This window comes from Dipodomys merriami, unplaced genomic scaffold (assembly GCF_024711535.1).
Source record: "Dipodomys merriami isolate MVZ:Mamm:240054 unplaced genomic scaffold, mDipMer1.0.p SCAF_496, whole genome shotgun sequence".
Lineage (NCBI taxonomy): Eukaryota > Metazoa > Chordata > Mammalia > Rodentia > Heteromyidae > Dipodomys > Dipodomys merriami.
This window is the reverse complement of record NW_027206064.1, coordinates 564,161-581,915: the sequence shown is the minus strand read 5'-3', so window position 1 is coordinate 581,915 and position 17,755 is coordinate 564,161. Positions and strand designations below refer to the sequence as shown.

The window sequence follows — 17,755 nt, the reverse complement described above, 5'->3', positions numbered from 1 at the left end:
ATGGGCTTTTGGCCTAGGATGTCAAGGGCCTGAACCCCAGCACCTCTATGCAGAAGCATCTCAGCCCACGTGCAGCTCCTGCCAACCACCCCATCGAGGGACGTTTGCCCTCCATCTCTTCGAGCAACAGCGGCTTGACTTGTGTTCTGAAAGCAGAACTGGATTGTGGGTATCTCATGGGGACAGGCACAGGGAGAGGGAGCTGTGTGTCCGGCCTAGGCTCTTTTCTCAGCAGATAGGTCTCCAGAGCACCCCGTGCTTCCTAGTGAGTAATGCACCAGCATCAAACCCGGTCCTTGTCTATTAGGGCAGAGCGTGGAGCGACCACGGGATTTTGACAGTGTCCAGTCTCACACCTCATGTGCTTTACTGCTAGGTTGGTAAGAGTGCCACCATCTTGTATATGAAGCGTGCTAGAGGGTTGGAAGTGTAGCTGAATTGGTGAATGAAGGTGGCGGGTACTGAATTCGAGTTCCAGTCTCAGACCTAAGAAAAAGGAAAAAAAAAGCCTACTGGGAGGGAATAATTCTTGTATGGCAATTGCACTCAGAGCTAGCACTTGCCAGGCAAACACCTTACCACTTTTACTGCATTCCCAGCCCTTTTTGCCTTACTTATTTTTTCACATAAACTCTTGCATTTTTGTCTTTCTTGTAGCTGGGATATGTGGGCATGTACCACCACACCCAGTCTGGGACCACTCTTAAATTGCGTTGGGACAGATAGCATACACTGCCCCTCTATAACTAGCAGAACTGTAGAGATTCATAGTGGAGTTCGGTGAGAAAGTCACTGGTGGTTTCTGCTTTTTTTGTTGTTGTTGTTGTTGGTCGTGGGGCTTGAACTCTGGGCCTGGGCGCTGTCCCTGTGCTCATCAGCTCAAGGCGAGCGCTCTACCACTTGAGCCACAGCACCACTTCCGGTTTTCTAGTGGTTTATTGGAGAGAAGAGTCTCTGGGACTTTCCTGCCTGGGCTGGCTTTGAATGATGATCCTCCGATCTCAGCCTCCTGAGTAGCTAGGATGACAGGTGTGAGCCACCGGCACTTGGCATTCTGTCGTTTTTACTTCATTGTTGTTCCTGAGAGCGTGGGGCATTTGCTATAGAGAAGTAGAAGGCGGTGTGTGCTCTTGGGGTTTGCTTGGTTAAATCCTTTTGTGGCTGAACTAATGGAATCCTAATTCTAGACTGTTTTTGTTTTTTGTAGGCCATTGCAAGGGGAGAAGAACAAGTTTGGGATGCAGAACCGATTCTTGGAGAAGGCTGCCGTTGAAGAAATAATGGGTGCAAAGAGGCCTGTTGTTTTACCTTCCGGCGCTGGAAGAGAGCCTCATCTGCAGCTCATTAGACACGCCTCCCACTCATCCCAGAATATCCACTTGTCCTCTTGGTGAAACGGAGCTGATTATCTTAAACCTGGCGTGGTGTTGATGTTTGAAACCAGCATTTCGATGGCGCCAACTTGCTCTTCGCTAAAATGTGGAGTTGAATCTGATGACCCGGTGGTCGTTTTGCCTGTCCAATTTATTCGGTGTTGGGAGGAAAATCCTTAGCTTCATCTACCAAACAGCATGCTGGGTAGCAGTTTTCGTGTCACTGTTCTGGGCTTGCTGTGCTGGGCAGTAGGAGAAAACCTGGAGGAGTGTGGGCTGCTGTCTTCTGCTTTTTAGAAACAGAACTTTACTAGACAGCAGCAGGACAAACCTGGCCACTGCCGCCGCCGCTGGCCTGTGTGTCTCGGCCTAACTGGATGATTGATCACCAGTCTATGAGAGGCGGTAAGCCCAGGACTTAGCCCTGTTAGCTGGAGCTTGCTATCAGTGAGGAGTATCCTGTGGCCCAAGGTGGACAGGAACAGCAAGACCATGCAGACTTCGGAGCAAAACACCTGCTTGGAGCCAGAAACACCCGAGTTTGAAATCTGCCTCTCTCACCTAGGAGCTGTGTGAAGGTAGGTGGCGGTCACCTGACAGAGGCTGAGCCTTCTCATTTGTGCAGTAGAAGTTCCGTAGAACCATTGTGCAGCTGTTTCCAGGGTTCATGAGGTGAGGTGTGTGACCGGTGATAAGTCTGTCACTAATGGCAAGCCGGCTGTCCAACTCAGAGCCTTTGGCTGGGGTGCATGCTCTCTGCTGCCCTCTGGTGGTAAGGCTTAGAATAGTTTCCCTGGAGGAAACTACTTGAGGACCTCCAAAAATCTCCACTCAGTTTTTCAGACAGGTGCTCCCCAGGACTCAAAAAAGCAGCACAAGTTGTCCTCATGTGAGAGGGTGAACAGGAAAGGCCAGGGGTGAAGGGGGTCACTTCTTTGTGGAACGGCTAGTTGTGATTGCTGGAGGCTGGGCTGGTCCAGGATTTCTGGATGTTTATCTCGGGGATGACTGGTGTTCCTGATCTTCCTCTGAGCCTCCCAGCCTCCTCCTTGGATTCAGCTTTCCTGACTGCAGGGCTCCCCGCTTTGGCTGGCCCGTCTCCTTCCATCTCACAGCCACGTCGTCGGAGCAGGGACAAAAGTGGCAACTTTGGGTTGCTTGTTAACAACTTGCAGTTTGCCACGAGCCTTTCCAGGACTGTTAGGCGTCTTGGTCAGGGCCATCCTCAGAGCTTGGAAGAGCTGTCATTTTGGGGATGCCCCCTGAGCTGTCCCTCTGGCATGGAACTTAGACCTACAGTTGCTGTAGGGAAGCAGCTTTGCCTCCATTGTGAGTTTCTGGAGGGATCTCGCCAGCATCTAGGAAACAGTGGCTGGGAGTGAGTGAATCTGCCCCAGGACAGGGACCAGGCCTGGCCACGCCCCTGCTCCCCAAGCGCTCCATGAATGAGTGCAGAGAGCAAGCAGGTTGTTAGGGAGTATCTTCAAGCCTTCATAGGAATTAACCAGTTGGGTTTGAGTACAGTAGTCTTCCTTTATCCATGGTTTTACTTTCTGTGGTTTCAGATACTCACGGTTAACTATGGTTAGCCTCAAGTCTGAAAATACCAGCTGGAAAAATTCCAGTTTTAAATCGCAGGCCATTTCGAGTAGCAAGACGAAATCTTGATCCGCCCGCCTGGTCCTCTGTCCAGCGTATAGAGTACCCATGCTGTATCTTCCCTCTGTCCAGCGTATCCATGCATCTAGGTTACCACTTCATTAGCAGTAGCTATCTTGGTGATCAGATCTCCTGCCTTACGCACAGGGAACCCTTGCCTTTATTTCATAATGACAATATTTATTCTTACTTATTGATATTGTATTTAATAATGAGCAAGAGGTGTGATGCCAGCAATTTTGCATGCCAAAAAGAAGTCAGAAGGTGCTTCCTGTAAGTGGAAAGTTTATATATATATATATATATATATATATATGTATGTATATATGTATATATATGTATGTATATTTTTGAGGATTTCTGGGGATCAAGTCCATGGCTTCATACATGTTAGGCATGTATTCTATTTGAGCTACTCATCAGGCCTAGTTTTAGATTTAATAAGGAAAGAAACAAATGGTATGCTGTGGTCAGTAAGTCTATGGTAAGTAATTGTTGGTTAATTGTTGTAACTAGCTGTAAGTTCACCGATATCACAGGGAAAAACCCAGTATGATTAGGTTAAGTGCCATCTAAGTTGTGGGAGGTTTTTACAAAGCAGCTTCAGACACGGTAGTTGCCTTTTAAGAACACACCATGTTAAACATTCAAATGCAAATGAAACTGTTAAATTGTAGTACAAGTTAAGTAGCAATTCAAGGTTGAATGACTCATCCAGACAGGTACTTGATTTGAAGCTGGAGACAGGCTGGCTTTGTGGGCTTGAACTGTCCCAGCAACACCTTTTGGCTGGGACAGGGTCCATGCTTGGTTTAATGCCCTGTTGTTGCTAGCTTGGAATTCCTGTTCTTTCTTTCTCTTCACTTATTTTTTAAAATTGACACCCAATAATTATACATATTCATGTGATGTATTTCATGTATTTCATGGGTAGTATTTCAATCCATGTATACAATGTGGAATGATCAGGCCAGGGTGGTTAATGTATTCATCACAACAAATACTAACTATTCCTTCATGTTAGAAACATTCAGAATCTTTCCTTCTGGCTGTTTGAAATCTACAGTAAGTTATATATATATATATATATATATATATATATATGTATATATACATACATACACACACATCTACATATATATATATATGTGTTATATGGGTATATATACACATGTATACACATATTTCTTGGAGAGCAGGACTTGAACTTGGTATTGGAGGCTTGCTTTTTTTATTTCTGTCAGTTGTAGGACTTGAACTCTGAGCCTGGGCGCTGTCCCTGATTTCTTCAGCTCAAGGCTAGCGTTCTACCACTTGAGCCACAGTACCACTTCGGGCTTTTCTGTAAATGTGGTACTGAGGAATCGAACCCAGGGCTTCATGCATGCGAGGCGAGCACTCTACCACTGAGCCACCTTCCCAGCCTGGAGGCTTGCTTTCTGCTCATTGGCTGGTGCTCTATGACTCAAGCCATACCTCCAGCCCCTATAGTAATTAATATTAACTGTAGACTTGCAGTGTTTGAATAGGGCCTTTGCCGTCTTTCCTTTTGCTCCAGATATTTAGTCAGTTGTGACCTGAGGTGCGTGACCAGGAAAAGCTCTTGCTGGAGTGAGAACTAAGGGAGGGACGGTCCGGGTGGAGATGGAGCCCTTGGCTGGGCTGAAGCTCAGACATGGCTGCACTGGTGTCAGGCCCAGCGGTTGAAGCGCCAGGTTCCTGCTCAGGGTGTTTTTGGGAAGTCAGGTGCCACGGTGTATGGACCCCCACTGGATCTTACCTGTCAGGAAAAAGTGACACCCCCCCCCCCAGGGTGCACATGCGCAGACACACACACGCCCCGTGCCAGAGGACCCTGGAGAACCATGGCGGCAAGACCCTGTTGGAAAGGCTGCTGGGCCTTGCTTTGCTGTGCTAGAATTACTCTTGTCTGTGGAATGTGCTGGGCGGATGCCTCCCAGGGATCCTGGGAAGCCTGCAGGAGAAAAACCACAGACATAGCTCTGCAACTCCAGAAAAGGGCGTTCCCCCCCCCCCAGCCTGGTGTGGTTATGGGTACTAGGTTGGGGGGGGTCCTCATGTCACATTTGGTGAAGTTCTGCCACTCGGAGCCTACAGTTAGTGGTCTGGCAGCTGGAGGAAAGAATCCCAGCATCCCCGGGAAGCAAAGCCCCGGGCTCATTTCCCAGGGACATCGTCTATCTGAAAAGGACCTGCTTTGTGCTGGATTGGACTTCAGTTTCAGGCTTCCTGTCCTTCACCTCAGCAGGTGGCTGAGGATGAAGTGCCCACCCTCTCCTTTCCCCACAGGAGGGGCAGAGAAGGGACATCCTGGGCCAGCAGGGCCAGGGAGGTGCATGGCATGACAACCCCGGGCTGGACAGGGGCGCGAAGCATGGGGGAGACGTGTGTGTGTTGTGTGTAGAGCGGGTGGAAGGGTGATGTCGTGGCAGCTAGAGCTCAGAGCAACGCAGAGGCCTGCACCCCAGTAAAGGAAGGGGACTCTGCGCTGGGAGGGCTGTGCCAACCACTGTGAGGCATGTTGGTGCTTCTCTGGGCCTAAGCAAGGGCTTCTGTTGAGAGGGACCTGGCAGCCAGGCGCCGGTGGCTCACGCCTGTCATCCCAGCTGCTCAGGAGGCTGAGATCTGAGGATCACGGTTCAAAGCCAGCCCGGGCAGGAAAGTCCATGAGACCCTTATCTCCAATGACCCACCAGAAAACCGGAAGTGGCGCTGTGGCTCAAGTGGTAGAGCATTTGCCTTGAGCTGAAGAGCTGAGGGACAGTTCCCAGGCCCAGAGTTCAAGACCCACGACTGACAAAAACAAGAAAAGCCCTCTGGCTTCTGCTATGGCTTATTGGGGCCTGGTTATTTTAGGGCCTGACTGGCTCAGGACACAGTGAGATACAGGGCTGGGTAGCGTGTGCTAAGTGGCCTGAACTTTGGGCTACTTTTTAAAAATATCTTTAAGTAGTTGTACAAAGAAGTTGCCTTTTAACAAAGCAGTTTAGGATTATAATGCATCATGATCAGTGTCACCCCTTTCAACATTCTCACCTCCCCTTCCCACCCCTTCCCTTACTTTTCTTTTCTTTTCTTGTTGTTGTTGGTCATGGGGCTTGAACTCAGGGCCTGAACAATGTCCCTGAGCTTTTTCACTCTACCACTTTGAGCCACAGCTCTCCTTGGGATTTTCTGGAGTTAACTGGAGTCTCAGGGTCTTTCCTGCCCTTGGCTGGCTTTGAACCACGATCCTCAGATCTCAGCCTCCTGAGTAGCTAGGATGACAGGCGTGAGCCACCGGCGCCCAGCTTCCCTTACTTTTCTTAATTTTATAGTATGTACCTTGAATTCTTGACTGCCTCTTCAATCATCTACCATTCTCCTTGGTCCTACTCTCCTTTTGCAAGTACTGGTTTCCTGCTGCTCATTTCGTTGGGCTTTGTCTTTGCCTTCCTAAGGATTTACCCTGAGTTCTCCTTCCAGTCTACCATATGTCAGTTACTGGCATACATTTGTACCCACCGGCTGGACTTTGGACTATTACCACGCCTCCCATCTTCCAGGCTCAGGGGCTCTTCTCAGTGCCGTACCTTTGCTGCCTCCTCAGTTCCAGAAGCACCATTGGGTGGCACCTACTGTCACACATCCTCCACTTCCGGTCCCCTAGCTCCCAGACCCAGGCCTCTCAGGTGGGCATTTCCATGGAGTCTTGGGGCCCTGGACGCTAGGACATCTTGTGACACAGCCCCACCCCTCAGTCTGTATCCCTCACCTGCCCCTCTGACCCACCTGTAGCACGTGTGGGAACGAACCATTGCCGGCCAGGCCACTGTCCGCATTCTACACAGGCGAGGGGTTGACAGGTGTTTGAGAAACACCCATTTCCTTTCCCAATCTGTCCTATTTATCCAGACTGTGTCAAACGGTTTATTGTCCTCCATGTTTACCACACGGGGGGGGGGGGGGGGGAAAGACTTTTGGGTACATTTCAAATATATTTTATTACTTTTGTTTTTTTTGTCTTAGAAAGAATACGAAACCTGCATGCAACACTAACGGTTTCCGACATTTACAGAGCATATAACACAGCAGTACAATGCGGCCTCTATGGGAGGGAAGCGTGGCAGGTGGCTGGAAGAGGTTCTATATACACAGGAGGGAACACTTAGCGCCCCAAAGAGGAGTCACAGACGTATTGCATGGTCCGCTGTGGTGAGGGAGAGAAGCATGTGCTGAGGGCTTTCCCTTGTGGGTCCCGTGCAGGTCCCCGCTGTGGGTCGTGTATGTATCTGTGTGATGTGAAGTTCCCCCCCTAAGGCTGCTGATGGGGGTTGGGAGCTTTGCTGCTGATGGGAAGTGGGGGGCAGTGAGCGGAAGCAGCAGTGAACCCTTTTAAGAAACGCTCCGGTTCTTCTTTAAGAAGCTCTTGCCTGGCCATTCAACTAATCTTGGAAATGTGTCCTAGAGTAGAGGAAAAATGGACCGGAGGGGGAAAAGGGGAGGAAGCATATTTGTCAGGCAACCAGACTAGTTTCTCTAAGCACAGATGTGGAGAGGCCTGTTCCCATGACAGGGGCCACTGGCAGAGTCCCACGGAGGCTGGGACCAGCCAGAAGCCCGGGAAAGTCTGTGGCGCTGTGCAGAGACGCCAGGCCCAAGTTAAGAACGGAGCAGGGCTGTAAGGAAATGTCCCACCAAGACCATTGTTCCTCCCAGACGCGTATAAAGCTCAGATGTGGCGTGACATATGAACAATACCAAAAAAAAAAAAAAAGGAAAGGCGTGAGTTTCTCCCTTTTCAGCAAAAAGCCGCCTATCAGACACACACAGAAGTCTGCAGGAGAGCTGGGTCTCACATCTGGAAGCCTTTCGCCTCCAGCTATAAAATGTAAAAACCGACCCTGGGTAAAAAGTGCTTGGTAACAATATATAATTTGTGTCTTATGCCTGTGAGAAAGAAAGGGTTTTGATTTTTTAAATCTGCAAAGTCCTTTGCTGAAGTCTCCCAACTGGTCTGGAGTTTTTTTTCCTATCAGATTTGTTTTTTCCACCTTATTCTTCGTAGACCCTGGGAAGAGAGAAAGGGGGGAGGGGGGGAGCAGGTGTAAGTGGCTCAGGACCTGGCTCAGAGCGTCTCTCGGCTGCCCTTCTCCCAGGAGTGAAAGGGACATCTCAGACGACCCGATTGTCCCAGACACAAAAACTCACACCAACCTGGCCTTTTCCATTCTAATCAGCTTCCGCTGCTGTAGCCCATTCCATACCCCCCATCCCCCATGGAATAAACCTTTTGATGTGGAAACAAGAGGCCCGAGAGACATGATATATACCTGATGAGTCTGGACTGTTGGAGGAGCGAGACCCTCTTTGGCTGGATGGGAAACTCCTGTGTCTCTGAGTTCCATTTCTCCAGAGAAAATGGGGGCTCCCCTCCCTTGACATAACACTTGTCACCCAGGCAAACACCATTTCTAGGAGCCACTGCCTAACGCCTGGAAGGGGTGACCAGGTCTGGGACCTGTGCCCCACGGTCGTTTCCTTTTGGCTCTGTTGCCCTGCCTCGCCCAATGATCAGACATTCAGGAGCTGCCCTGCCTTGCCCCTCACCGTCTAAGCTGACTCTGTTGAGTTCTTCTAAGCCTTTCTGGTTGGCTGCCTTAGGACCCCACTGCACGCCCAGCCCGACAACCCGGCCCTGGGTTGAAATAAGATGCCTGCCGTGGCTGCTTCCTGTGGTAGCCAGAAGCTCTGGTCTCTTGAGGGGCTGAGTTCCTTGTCAGGCCCTACAGGCCTGATCCTGCCATGTACCCTTTGTTCTTTCTCCATCCTGGGTTCAGTACAGTCTGTCTGTCTGTCTGTCTGTCTGTCTGTCTGTCTGTCTGTCTCTCTCTCTCTCTCTCTCTCTCTCTCTGCAAAAAGGACTCTACACAGCTCCTTTATTGCCATTCTACACTCACTAAGACACTTTTCAACATTTCCTTTCCCAGGACAGCTCAGCATTCCAAGAAAGAGAGAGGAACTCAATACAATGAACTCAGGCAAAGTGTGGTAACCGAGGGGCTGTTCTTGCTTTCATCATTGCAATTGACAGAAAAAAAAAAAAGCAGGGCTACCTTAGGCTCCCAGGTACCTCTTCTTTAAAGCTGAAGCCCAAGAGGATGGGGAGAGACCAGGTGGGCACAAGTTTTATCTTCCAGGAGCCCGAGCAAGGTCTTCTCAAACCCTACATGAACTGGTCCTGGGCTTAGCCTCACTCTACCTTTGATGACACAAGCAGGCCCTAGCTGTGTGAGCGAGAGAGAGAGAGTGGACGGGACAGGGCTTGCTTCTGTCATGTGCGCTTGTCTGACCCAACCTGAAAGAGGGCATCATTCCCGTCAGATAGGGAAATAGTCTCTTACTCTCATCACTTTCTATGTCAAGTCATCGCAGATGAGGCAGTTTTGCAGGCAGCAAGAAAAGGCTTTCAGGTACAGGACCCAGCCCGAGTGTCTGTGGGAGAGATGGCCACAGAGCTGAGCCAGGAGGGGATGAGGGGGGTGGGGGGGGTGGCACCGGGTCAAGGGATGGGACAGGCAGTGTGGATACCCATGTTAGAATGGGTGTGTGTATGTGTGTGTGTGTATATTCTAATATATTGGAATGTATATGCATTCTAATATATATTAGGCTGGTTAGATACATTAGCATATGCATCTATGTGTGTTTTAGAATATGGTTGCACATTCTCTGAGGGGGCCTCTCTTCCTGCTCCGGCTTTTCCATTTGCTATCTAGGTAGTCATGTCCTCTCCCTACCTACCCTTGACTCCCCCTCTGCAGAACAAGATGCTGGCACGGGCTTCACATCTGAGGATGTGCGTGTGCTTCCTTGGCCGTGCTATCCAGGCAAAGATATAAGCAGGCTTCACATGCGTGAGGAGCGGCCCATTCCAGGACAGACCGCCCTTCATGTGGGACAAGGGAGCTGGAAAGCAGCCTCCCCTTCCAAGACCACATCTCGAACGTCAGGGACCAGAACTCGGAAGTCTGCTAGTGAAGGTGGGGAATGGGCTCAGGGCACTGGCCATCTCATGACCGACTGCTGATCCCTGGGAGAAGGGGGTAAACCAAGGCCTCATACCCCACGTGGGAAGGAATTTATCAGCCATCTGGACCCTGTGGGGCAGGGGAACACTCTGGAGAGACTAGCACAGGGGGATACCATGTCAGGTGCTCATGACAGCTTATGTCAGCTACATATATGAAGACTATATCGAGTGATAGTTAGAGTACAGCTGACTTTGGTTCACAGAACTAAACCTGCAACGTGTACAGGGGCCAGAGCCTCCTTTGTGAAGTGGCGAGTTGCTTTTCCTTGGCGGTAGAGACCCCATGTTTCGTCATCGGATTGTTGTAGTGTTGTGGCGGGGCTGGATGACGCGGCACAGGGCTGGCGGGGGGGGGGGGAGGGGGGCGCGGGAGCCACAGCGGAGTGGCAGAAGGCAGGAAGGAGGGCAAGAGGAGGAGGAGGGCCTACCTGCGCTTCTCGTTCCAGGCATTGTACCACTTGATGAAGCGCTTGGTGCTCTGCAGCTTGGGGTGCAGGCAGTGCTCCTGGCCCCGGTATCTGGACATGCTCTTGGTGGTAATGCTGAAATGGAGTGGGAGGGGATGCAGGGTTGAGGAGGCTGAGTAACACCTCCTTTCTTGACCTGTTGCGGGGTCTGGTCTGTCAGATTAGGGCATGGAGACACTTGGCCTCCTTGCTCCTTTGAAGCAGCTTTTCCTTCCTGGATGGATTTTGGAAGGTCGGGTGTCCCCTGAATCTCTGACTCCATGTTATGGTCTAACCTATATGGGGGAAGTGGTCTTGCTTTGCTTGGAGGTCTCATTGTATGGGATAACGTCTCCCACCTTATACCTCCAGCAGGGGCTCAGGTCTCTCTTGGGTGACTGTACCCAGGATTCAAAGGTGAAGAGAACCAATGCCAGCAGGGCAAAGTGCCAGTCGTGGAGTTAGGACACATCCTGCAGATGCTGTGGTCTCTGACCCTCAAGCCCCACCACAGGTTGTATGTCAAGGATGGGCATTTGCTGACCCTGAAACAAAACCTTGTTGGTCTTGAGCCCGTTTTGATGATGAGGTCTCAGTATCTCCTCTTTGGGCAGAAAGGGAAGACCTGGCTTCTTCATAGCACAAAGATCCCAGGCCTCCGTCAGCTAGCGCTCTGGCATACCAGGAAAGCCTGGCTGTGCTAGGGAAGTAGGTGGGCTTGTGCAGGCGGCCGTGGATTTGAACTCCCCCTTAACCTACATTATCTCCATCTGTAAGATGGACACAGTAATAGGATATACTCCAAGTTATCGTGACAGTGAAAGGCAATAATATACGTCAAGTGCCTACTTTCTGAGAGGTGCCCAATGAATACTATTATTGGTAATTATTCGTGGAAAAGAAGGCAATCAAACAAAAAAAAAGACCAGCTTTGTATGTGTGGGAGCTCTGGCCTGGAACAGGGGGACACACAAGCCTGCTGTCTACCCTGCACTTGCATTCTCTCCTTGGCAGGGGAAGATGGCCAGATCAGGAGGAAGCTTCTGGTAGGAAAAGAAGGATGGTGTTCCAGAATGAAGGAAGGACAAGGAGAGACGTGAGGCCGACACTTCCCAAGGGGTGCTCAGAGAGAGGTTGTTGGGAGTCAGATGGAAAGAGTGGGAGGCTTGGGCTTCCACGGCCCACCAAAGGTAGGGCTCGAGGGCCAAGTTCTGGAGGGGCAGGGTTGAGGTAAACACAGCCTCCCGATCAGTGGGGAGAGCAAGCGAGACCTTGCCACCCCCATGGGGGACCGAATGTTTCTGGGTAGCCTGTTCTCTTCCCTGCTCTGTGCGGAGTTCCTCTATGAGACACAGCTCCTCTCGGGCTTTTAGCACAGGGCTAAAAGTAAAATCTAGCTTCCCCAACCTGGTAGCTAGTCACCCTGCAGGAAATCAGCACATCCCCCATTCCACGCTTACGATGCCGTCTTTGCACTCTGAATGTGAGGACGCGAGAAAGGTTGTCTTTTCAGGTCAGGGTGCTGGCTGAGCACCCCAACTCCTAAAGGTCAGAGAGCAGGCCAGAGCAGTTCAGCTCTCCTCCTACCAAGGTGCTCAGCACAAGTGGGGGAGCTCAGGTGATTAATTCCAGTCGGCCAGGAAGCCCGGAGGATTCGTGACCCCAACAACGATTCAAAATTCTGGGTCCTGTGACTTTCACGCTGGCAGTTTGTGGGGTGCCAAAGGTCCTAAGGAGAGCTCGGTAGGCACGTGACACAAATGACCTTTCTACTTGACTCGTTTGGACCCTTCAGATTGCAAGGACTCTGTACTTGCTAAGCAGACTTCTCTGCCGCCTCCCCCTCTCCCCTCCTCCCCTGCTAGAGATTTCTGGGTGACTCGGGGTGAACTGGAAAACTTGCTTTTGTTCAGCCTTTGTGCCTGGAAACCGGCTTTGCCAAAAAGTATTGGCCCCCCCTCGTCTGATGTTGAGAGTCTGAGCGGAGAGGAGCCTCCAACCCTTCCAGAGGGCTTGTGGGGGGCTTTGGAGTTGGGAGAGGAAGTTGAGGGGATAGGACGAGGTGCCTGCTTATTTTATGAAGTTCCAGCATGTTCTCAGAAGGCTAATGCGACACTTTCTCCTATGCTTGTCAGTTTTAGCCAAGAAAAGAGCAAGCCTGCTAAGTGAGGATTCCATTCTTTTGGGGGGAGCACTGTACCCCATGCTTAGACACAACATGCACACCCCTTGACATTGTGACCACCCCACCCCAGCTGGAACTGTTGAGGGCTTATGGCTCTTCTTAAGCCATCAGGATGTTATTATTATTATTGTTATTGTTATTATTATTATTTCTGGATCAAGGCAAAGGGCAGTTTTGAGAGGCTGAGGGGGTGGGGTGCTCATTTAAAGGCCCGTGGAGAAAAGCATGGGAATCCTTTCAGGCCTGGTGTCTTTCTGAATTCTCCTCACTTCAGCCTGACTGTCTGGCCTGGGGCAGCCTGGGAGCATGCCCTTCCTTCTCAGACACCCCGTGAAGGTCTCGGGGAGCAGCGGGGCCAGCGGGTGGAAGGCACTCGTCCAGACTGAGAATAAAGTGTGTCCTGTTTCTGGGGGCGGGGCAGAGGGGCCGGTGGTGCATGGCAAATATTTGGGAGCTGCTTTGCCAAGGGCTGGGGTTCTGGCCAAGAGCAGTATTGGTGGGGAGAGACTGCGGTGCCGGCTGCAAGTGGTTAATTGGGAAGGCGGGCAAGCCGGGAAACGCAGTGTTCTCTTGCTCTGCCCCACTTTTTTTTTTAAGACATCGCCCGCATGCCCACCACCAAGCAAGCCTCCTGTCTTGTGGCACCATCGATCCCCCCTTCCTCAAAGAGCTCCCCCCCCAGGACAGCTCAGGCTGGAGGGGCCGTGGGGAGTCTGGCAGCTGGCATGGACCAGCTCCCATCTCACAATCAAAATCCCCAGAAGCCGGAGGCTGGCCATCGCAGTGGACAGACAGACAGACAGTCCCCTGACTGTCCTTTTCTAAAAGAAAAGCCAGAAGGAGAGATGCTGTTGGTGTGACTCCGATCTCCAGGGACAGCAGGAACACCGGACGTTGTGTGTGTGTGTGTGTGTGTGTGTGTGTGTGTGTGTGTGTGTGTGTGTGTGTGTGTGCGTGTGTGTGCGTGTGTGTGCGTGTGTGTGTGTGTGAGAAGTTGGCACACCAAGAGCCACGGATCGCTCAGTGAGCTGGCCCCTGGGCAAAGCCACCTGCATCCTAGCCAGTGCGGCCCGGGTCCTCACCCCGATCCCAGGCTGTGCAGGCCCCCCCCCCCAGCCCCGCACAACTCACATCACCATCTTCTCCTCGCAGTGCGGGGACTTTGGCTTCATCTCCAGCTTCTTCACGTCGCTGTAGCGGATCTTGGGCCCCTTGCGGGAGCATTTGCATTTGGACCCTGCGGGGCGGCGGCGGGCGGGCGGCTCAGAGGTGCCACAGGTCTCCGTGTGCGCTACCGTGCGCCCCCCCCCCCAGTCCACCCAGAGTCCTCGGCATCCCGGGGCCCCAGTGTGGTGGTCGGTGTGTGGGGCTCCCCAGGACCTCCGACGGGACGGCTGGGGGCGGTGGGATGGGGGGCGGGGGGCACCCTCGGGGACCCTCCCGGCACTCACCGTCCGCGCGCAGGGCGCACAGCGCCAGGAGCAGCAGCAGCAGCGCGGCCGCCAGGAGCCTCATGCCGGCCGGAGGGGTCGGGAGCCGGGACGGCGGGGTCGGGGCGTCCGGCGGCGGCGGGGATGGGGAGGGAGCGGGGCTGGCCCAGCCGGTGGCTGGGCGCGCACCTCCGGGCGCGGCGCGGTGCCGCCTCGACGGGGATCCCAGCGAGCTGTCCGGGCGGGCGCGCGATCCTGCGCTGCCGCTGCCGCCGCTGCCGCCGCCGCCGCTGCTGCTGCTGCTGCTGCTGCTGCTGCTGCTGCTGCGCCTGGCGCTCGGGGAGATCTTCCCTCCGCCCCGGCCTCCCCCCACCCGGCCTCGTTTAAATGCGCTCCTGCCCTTGCAGCGAGCGAGCTCATTAATATGCAGAACCCGCGGTGACTCACTGAGATTTCTCAATGTGATGGGGGGGCGGGGGGCACAGCCCAGCCCGGCCCAGCCGGGCCTGCAGCCCGCCCCGACCTGGTGGCCGTCTCCATCTCCATCATCATCATCATTATCATCATCATCATCATCATCATCATCATCTCCTCCTCCTCCTCTCCCTCCCCCTCCTCCTCCCCTCCCACATTCACACACACATCCGCCACCCACTCGCTCCCACTTACACACTCCTTTGCAAGCCTGCCTGTGCGTGAGTGTGCGTGCACACACGCAGATCCCGTCCTCACACACTTAGCGCTGGGTGGCTATGGAGAGACCCTGCTCTGCTGATCTTGTGTGGATTCCTCTGCTCCCGGCTGCTGGGAGACCCAGGCCCAGGGCCCAGGTGCTTGGGGTGGGGAAGCCCCGAAAGGGTTTCTGGGCAGTATAGGTGCCAAGTATAAGCGCCAGCAGGCCTAACTTCTGGGGTGAGGACAAGGCCCCGTTGGGCCAGCAACTCGGGTGGCCAAGAGCGTGAGGCCAGGTCTGGATAGGGACTTGGCATAGGTTGTACAACAGCAAAGCTAATCTCCGTGATCCTTGGACTGACTCCAAGAGAATATGGAGGGGAGTTTGGGGCATGCCCCAGGAAAGCCACCCGTGGCCTGGTGGTGATATGTGTGGCTGGGGGGCTGGGGACACTTTTCCTCAAAAAGCTATGACAGTGGTGACCCTCCAAATGGGGGGCCTTCCCAGGTTTAAACACCGAGCAGGTATTCCTGGATGTGGTGTGGGAACAGTGACGCCGGCAGACATTCTCCACGGCACCACTGTCTGATCAGTGGCTATACCACTCAAAGGCTTCTTCGCTGAGAAGTGTAGATCGTCATTGTGCTGGCCATCAGAGAGGCAATCATACAGGCAAATGCTGTCTTAGAGGCCCATGCCTGTCATCCCAGTTACAGGCTACAATCCAGAGGATGGCAGCTGGAGTCCAGCCCAGAGGAAAAAAATCCACCAGACCCCATCTCAACAGAAGAGCTAGGAATACAGCGTTATGCACCCGCCCCATGTTTATATGTATATATGCATACTTATGTAGGCACATACCATACATATAACTATGTATGTAATTATATGTATATACAATTATATGTATATATAATTATATAGAATTGTTTTATGATTCCCTTTCTAGGTTATTAGTTTTCTTTATTTGATGAATTGAAGGAAAAAGAAAAAAAAAAGGATAAGCTTAGAAGAAACAACTTGCCCAAGGTCAAAGAATGCAGAAGCAGGTGATGGAGGGAAGAGATGTCCTTGTATATGTTGCTGCAGAACTGGGCCTCCTGTTCCTGGATGATTCTGTGGCTTTGGGGCCTTCACTTCTGACAATGAACTTCATGCAGGCTTGGCTGCCAGAGCCATAGCTGGCCCAGAGCTGTGCTGTCAGTCAGGCAGCTCCCCTGGGATGTGGTGCCAGTGCCCAGTGAGCTTTCTGGCATGAGAGGGGGACAGTTTGCCGAGAGGCAGGATGGGAAGGACCCATACCGTCTCTTCCAGGGGGAAACTGAGCCCTGAAGAGCAAGCAGAGCTCAGGCCCGAGGTTGTGTTGGTCCTTAGAGCCAGGCTGGCAAGCTGGAACCTTTTTCTACAGCAGAAGTTGAGTTGCAAGGGATAATTTTTGGGGGTGATTTGTGTTAATTTTTTTAAAGTTAAAATTAACTTTTCTTCTTGATAGGAAACAGCACGGATTTGTTAAAGAAAAACAGGAAAACAACGGACAAGCACCCCACCTGCTCAGGTCTACCCCAGCATGCTAGCAGTGCACCTTTCTAAACCATGTCCCTTAGTTTTGCCTGCATGTGCCTAAGTAAGAACTGGCTGCCTATTCGATTTCGTAACCTGTTTTCCACCAATGTATCATTGGCATCATTCCACGTGGCTGATATTGCTTCTATAGTATTTCTTTTATGGGATCATCTGAAGCCAGGTAGTATAAGAGCTAAGCAGTTGATTTCCAGAGTTAGATTATGTGACATTGGGCAGAGGATTCTTCTAGATCTTGATTCTCTCATCTATGAGAGGAGGATACTAAGTCTCTGTTACCAGGAACTAAGTAGCATTGTGCATGTCAAGCTTTTGTTCTGGCCTGCAGCACAGAGCAAGTGCTAGAAGAGGCTGATTATTGTTCTGTCATTACTTTAGATGCAGAGTGCCCCATTGTCCAGATGTGCCCTAATTAACTGATTACTTCCTGCTCGATATTTGGGTTGTTTTCAACTGCTCTTTATAACTAGTGCTTTGTGACAAGTATTCTTGTAGCCTGGTTTTGTGATAGCTGTTCAGAAATAGGCTCAGGTTTAAGAAAGGCTTTTAATACAAGTTGCCAAACTGCCCTCCAGAAAATGTATAATGTAACTAAACTTGGCAAAAAGAATTTCTTAATTACTTGGGACATGTGAAGTGCTATCTTTTATTAACAAAATTTCATTTCTAACATGCTGACTTTAATATGTTGATTAATTAACAAGGGTCTAATAGCACCAGGGATCATGAGCACTGAGCATTTTTTGAAATTTAAAGTACTTTATTGTTATTATAAAGGTGATGTAAAGAGGGGTTACGGTTATATAAGTCAGGTAAAGAGAACATTTCCTTTTGGACAATGCCACCTTTTCCCTGGCTCTCTCCCAGTTTTCCCCTCCCATTCCCACCCACAAGTTGTACAGTTATTTTCCACATAGTGTCCAATGAGTCCCATTGCTGCATTTGTTCACCCTTTGCCCATCTATTTCTGTGCCTCCCCTTCTACTCCCAAAGACATAAAAACAAATAGGACAAAAAGAAAACAAAAACCCTCTTGATTCCATTTCCTGGAGTTTACATCCATAACTATTATTTTGTATGATTAGATACACATAGGCATCGGCACTGAGCTTTTGTAGGCTCTGAAAACATGAAACAAAGTCCCTCAGCTTTTGGGGCTGAAGCAGAGGTCAAATATGCAAGGCTTTTGTTCCCAGGGATATTTCTCAATGTACTTAGGTATGCTGTGGCTTATAAAATGCAGCCATGGTGTCTTGGCACGTGGCTTCCTCCATCTGTGTGAGCTCTCTTGGCTCCAGGGATACAGGAAAGGAAA

At 51.3% G+C, this 17,755-nt stretch overlaps 1 protein-coding gene across 1 annotated transcript; it reads right to left on the bottom strand.

Moving 5' to 3' along the window:
* Positions 1-6,995: 6,995 nt before the first annotated feature.
* On the bottom strand, positions 6,996-14,542 carry LOC138809381 (C-X-C motif chemokine 14). The gene is made up of 4 exons (XM_069995892.1): positions 14,208-14,542; positions 13,888-13,993; positions 10,554-10,667; positions 6,996-8,103 (listed from the first exon to the last, which is right to left on the bottom strand). Exons 1-4 carry the CDS (start codon positions 14,269-14,271, stop codon positions 8,088-8,090), a joined length of 300 nt encoding a protein of 99 aa, XP_069851993.1. The 5' UTR covers positions 14,272-14,542; the 3' UTR covers positions 6,996-8,087.
* Positions 14,543-17,755: the final 3,213 nt, after the last annotated feature.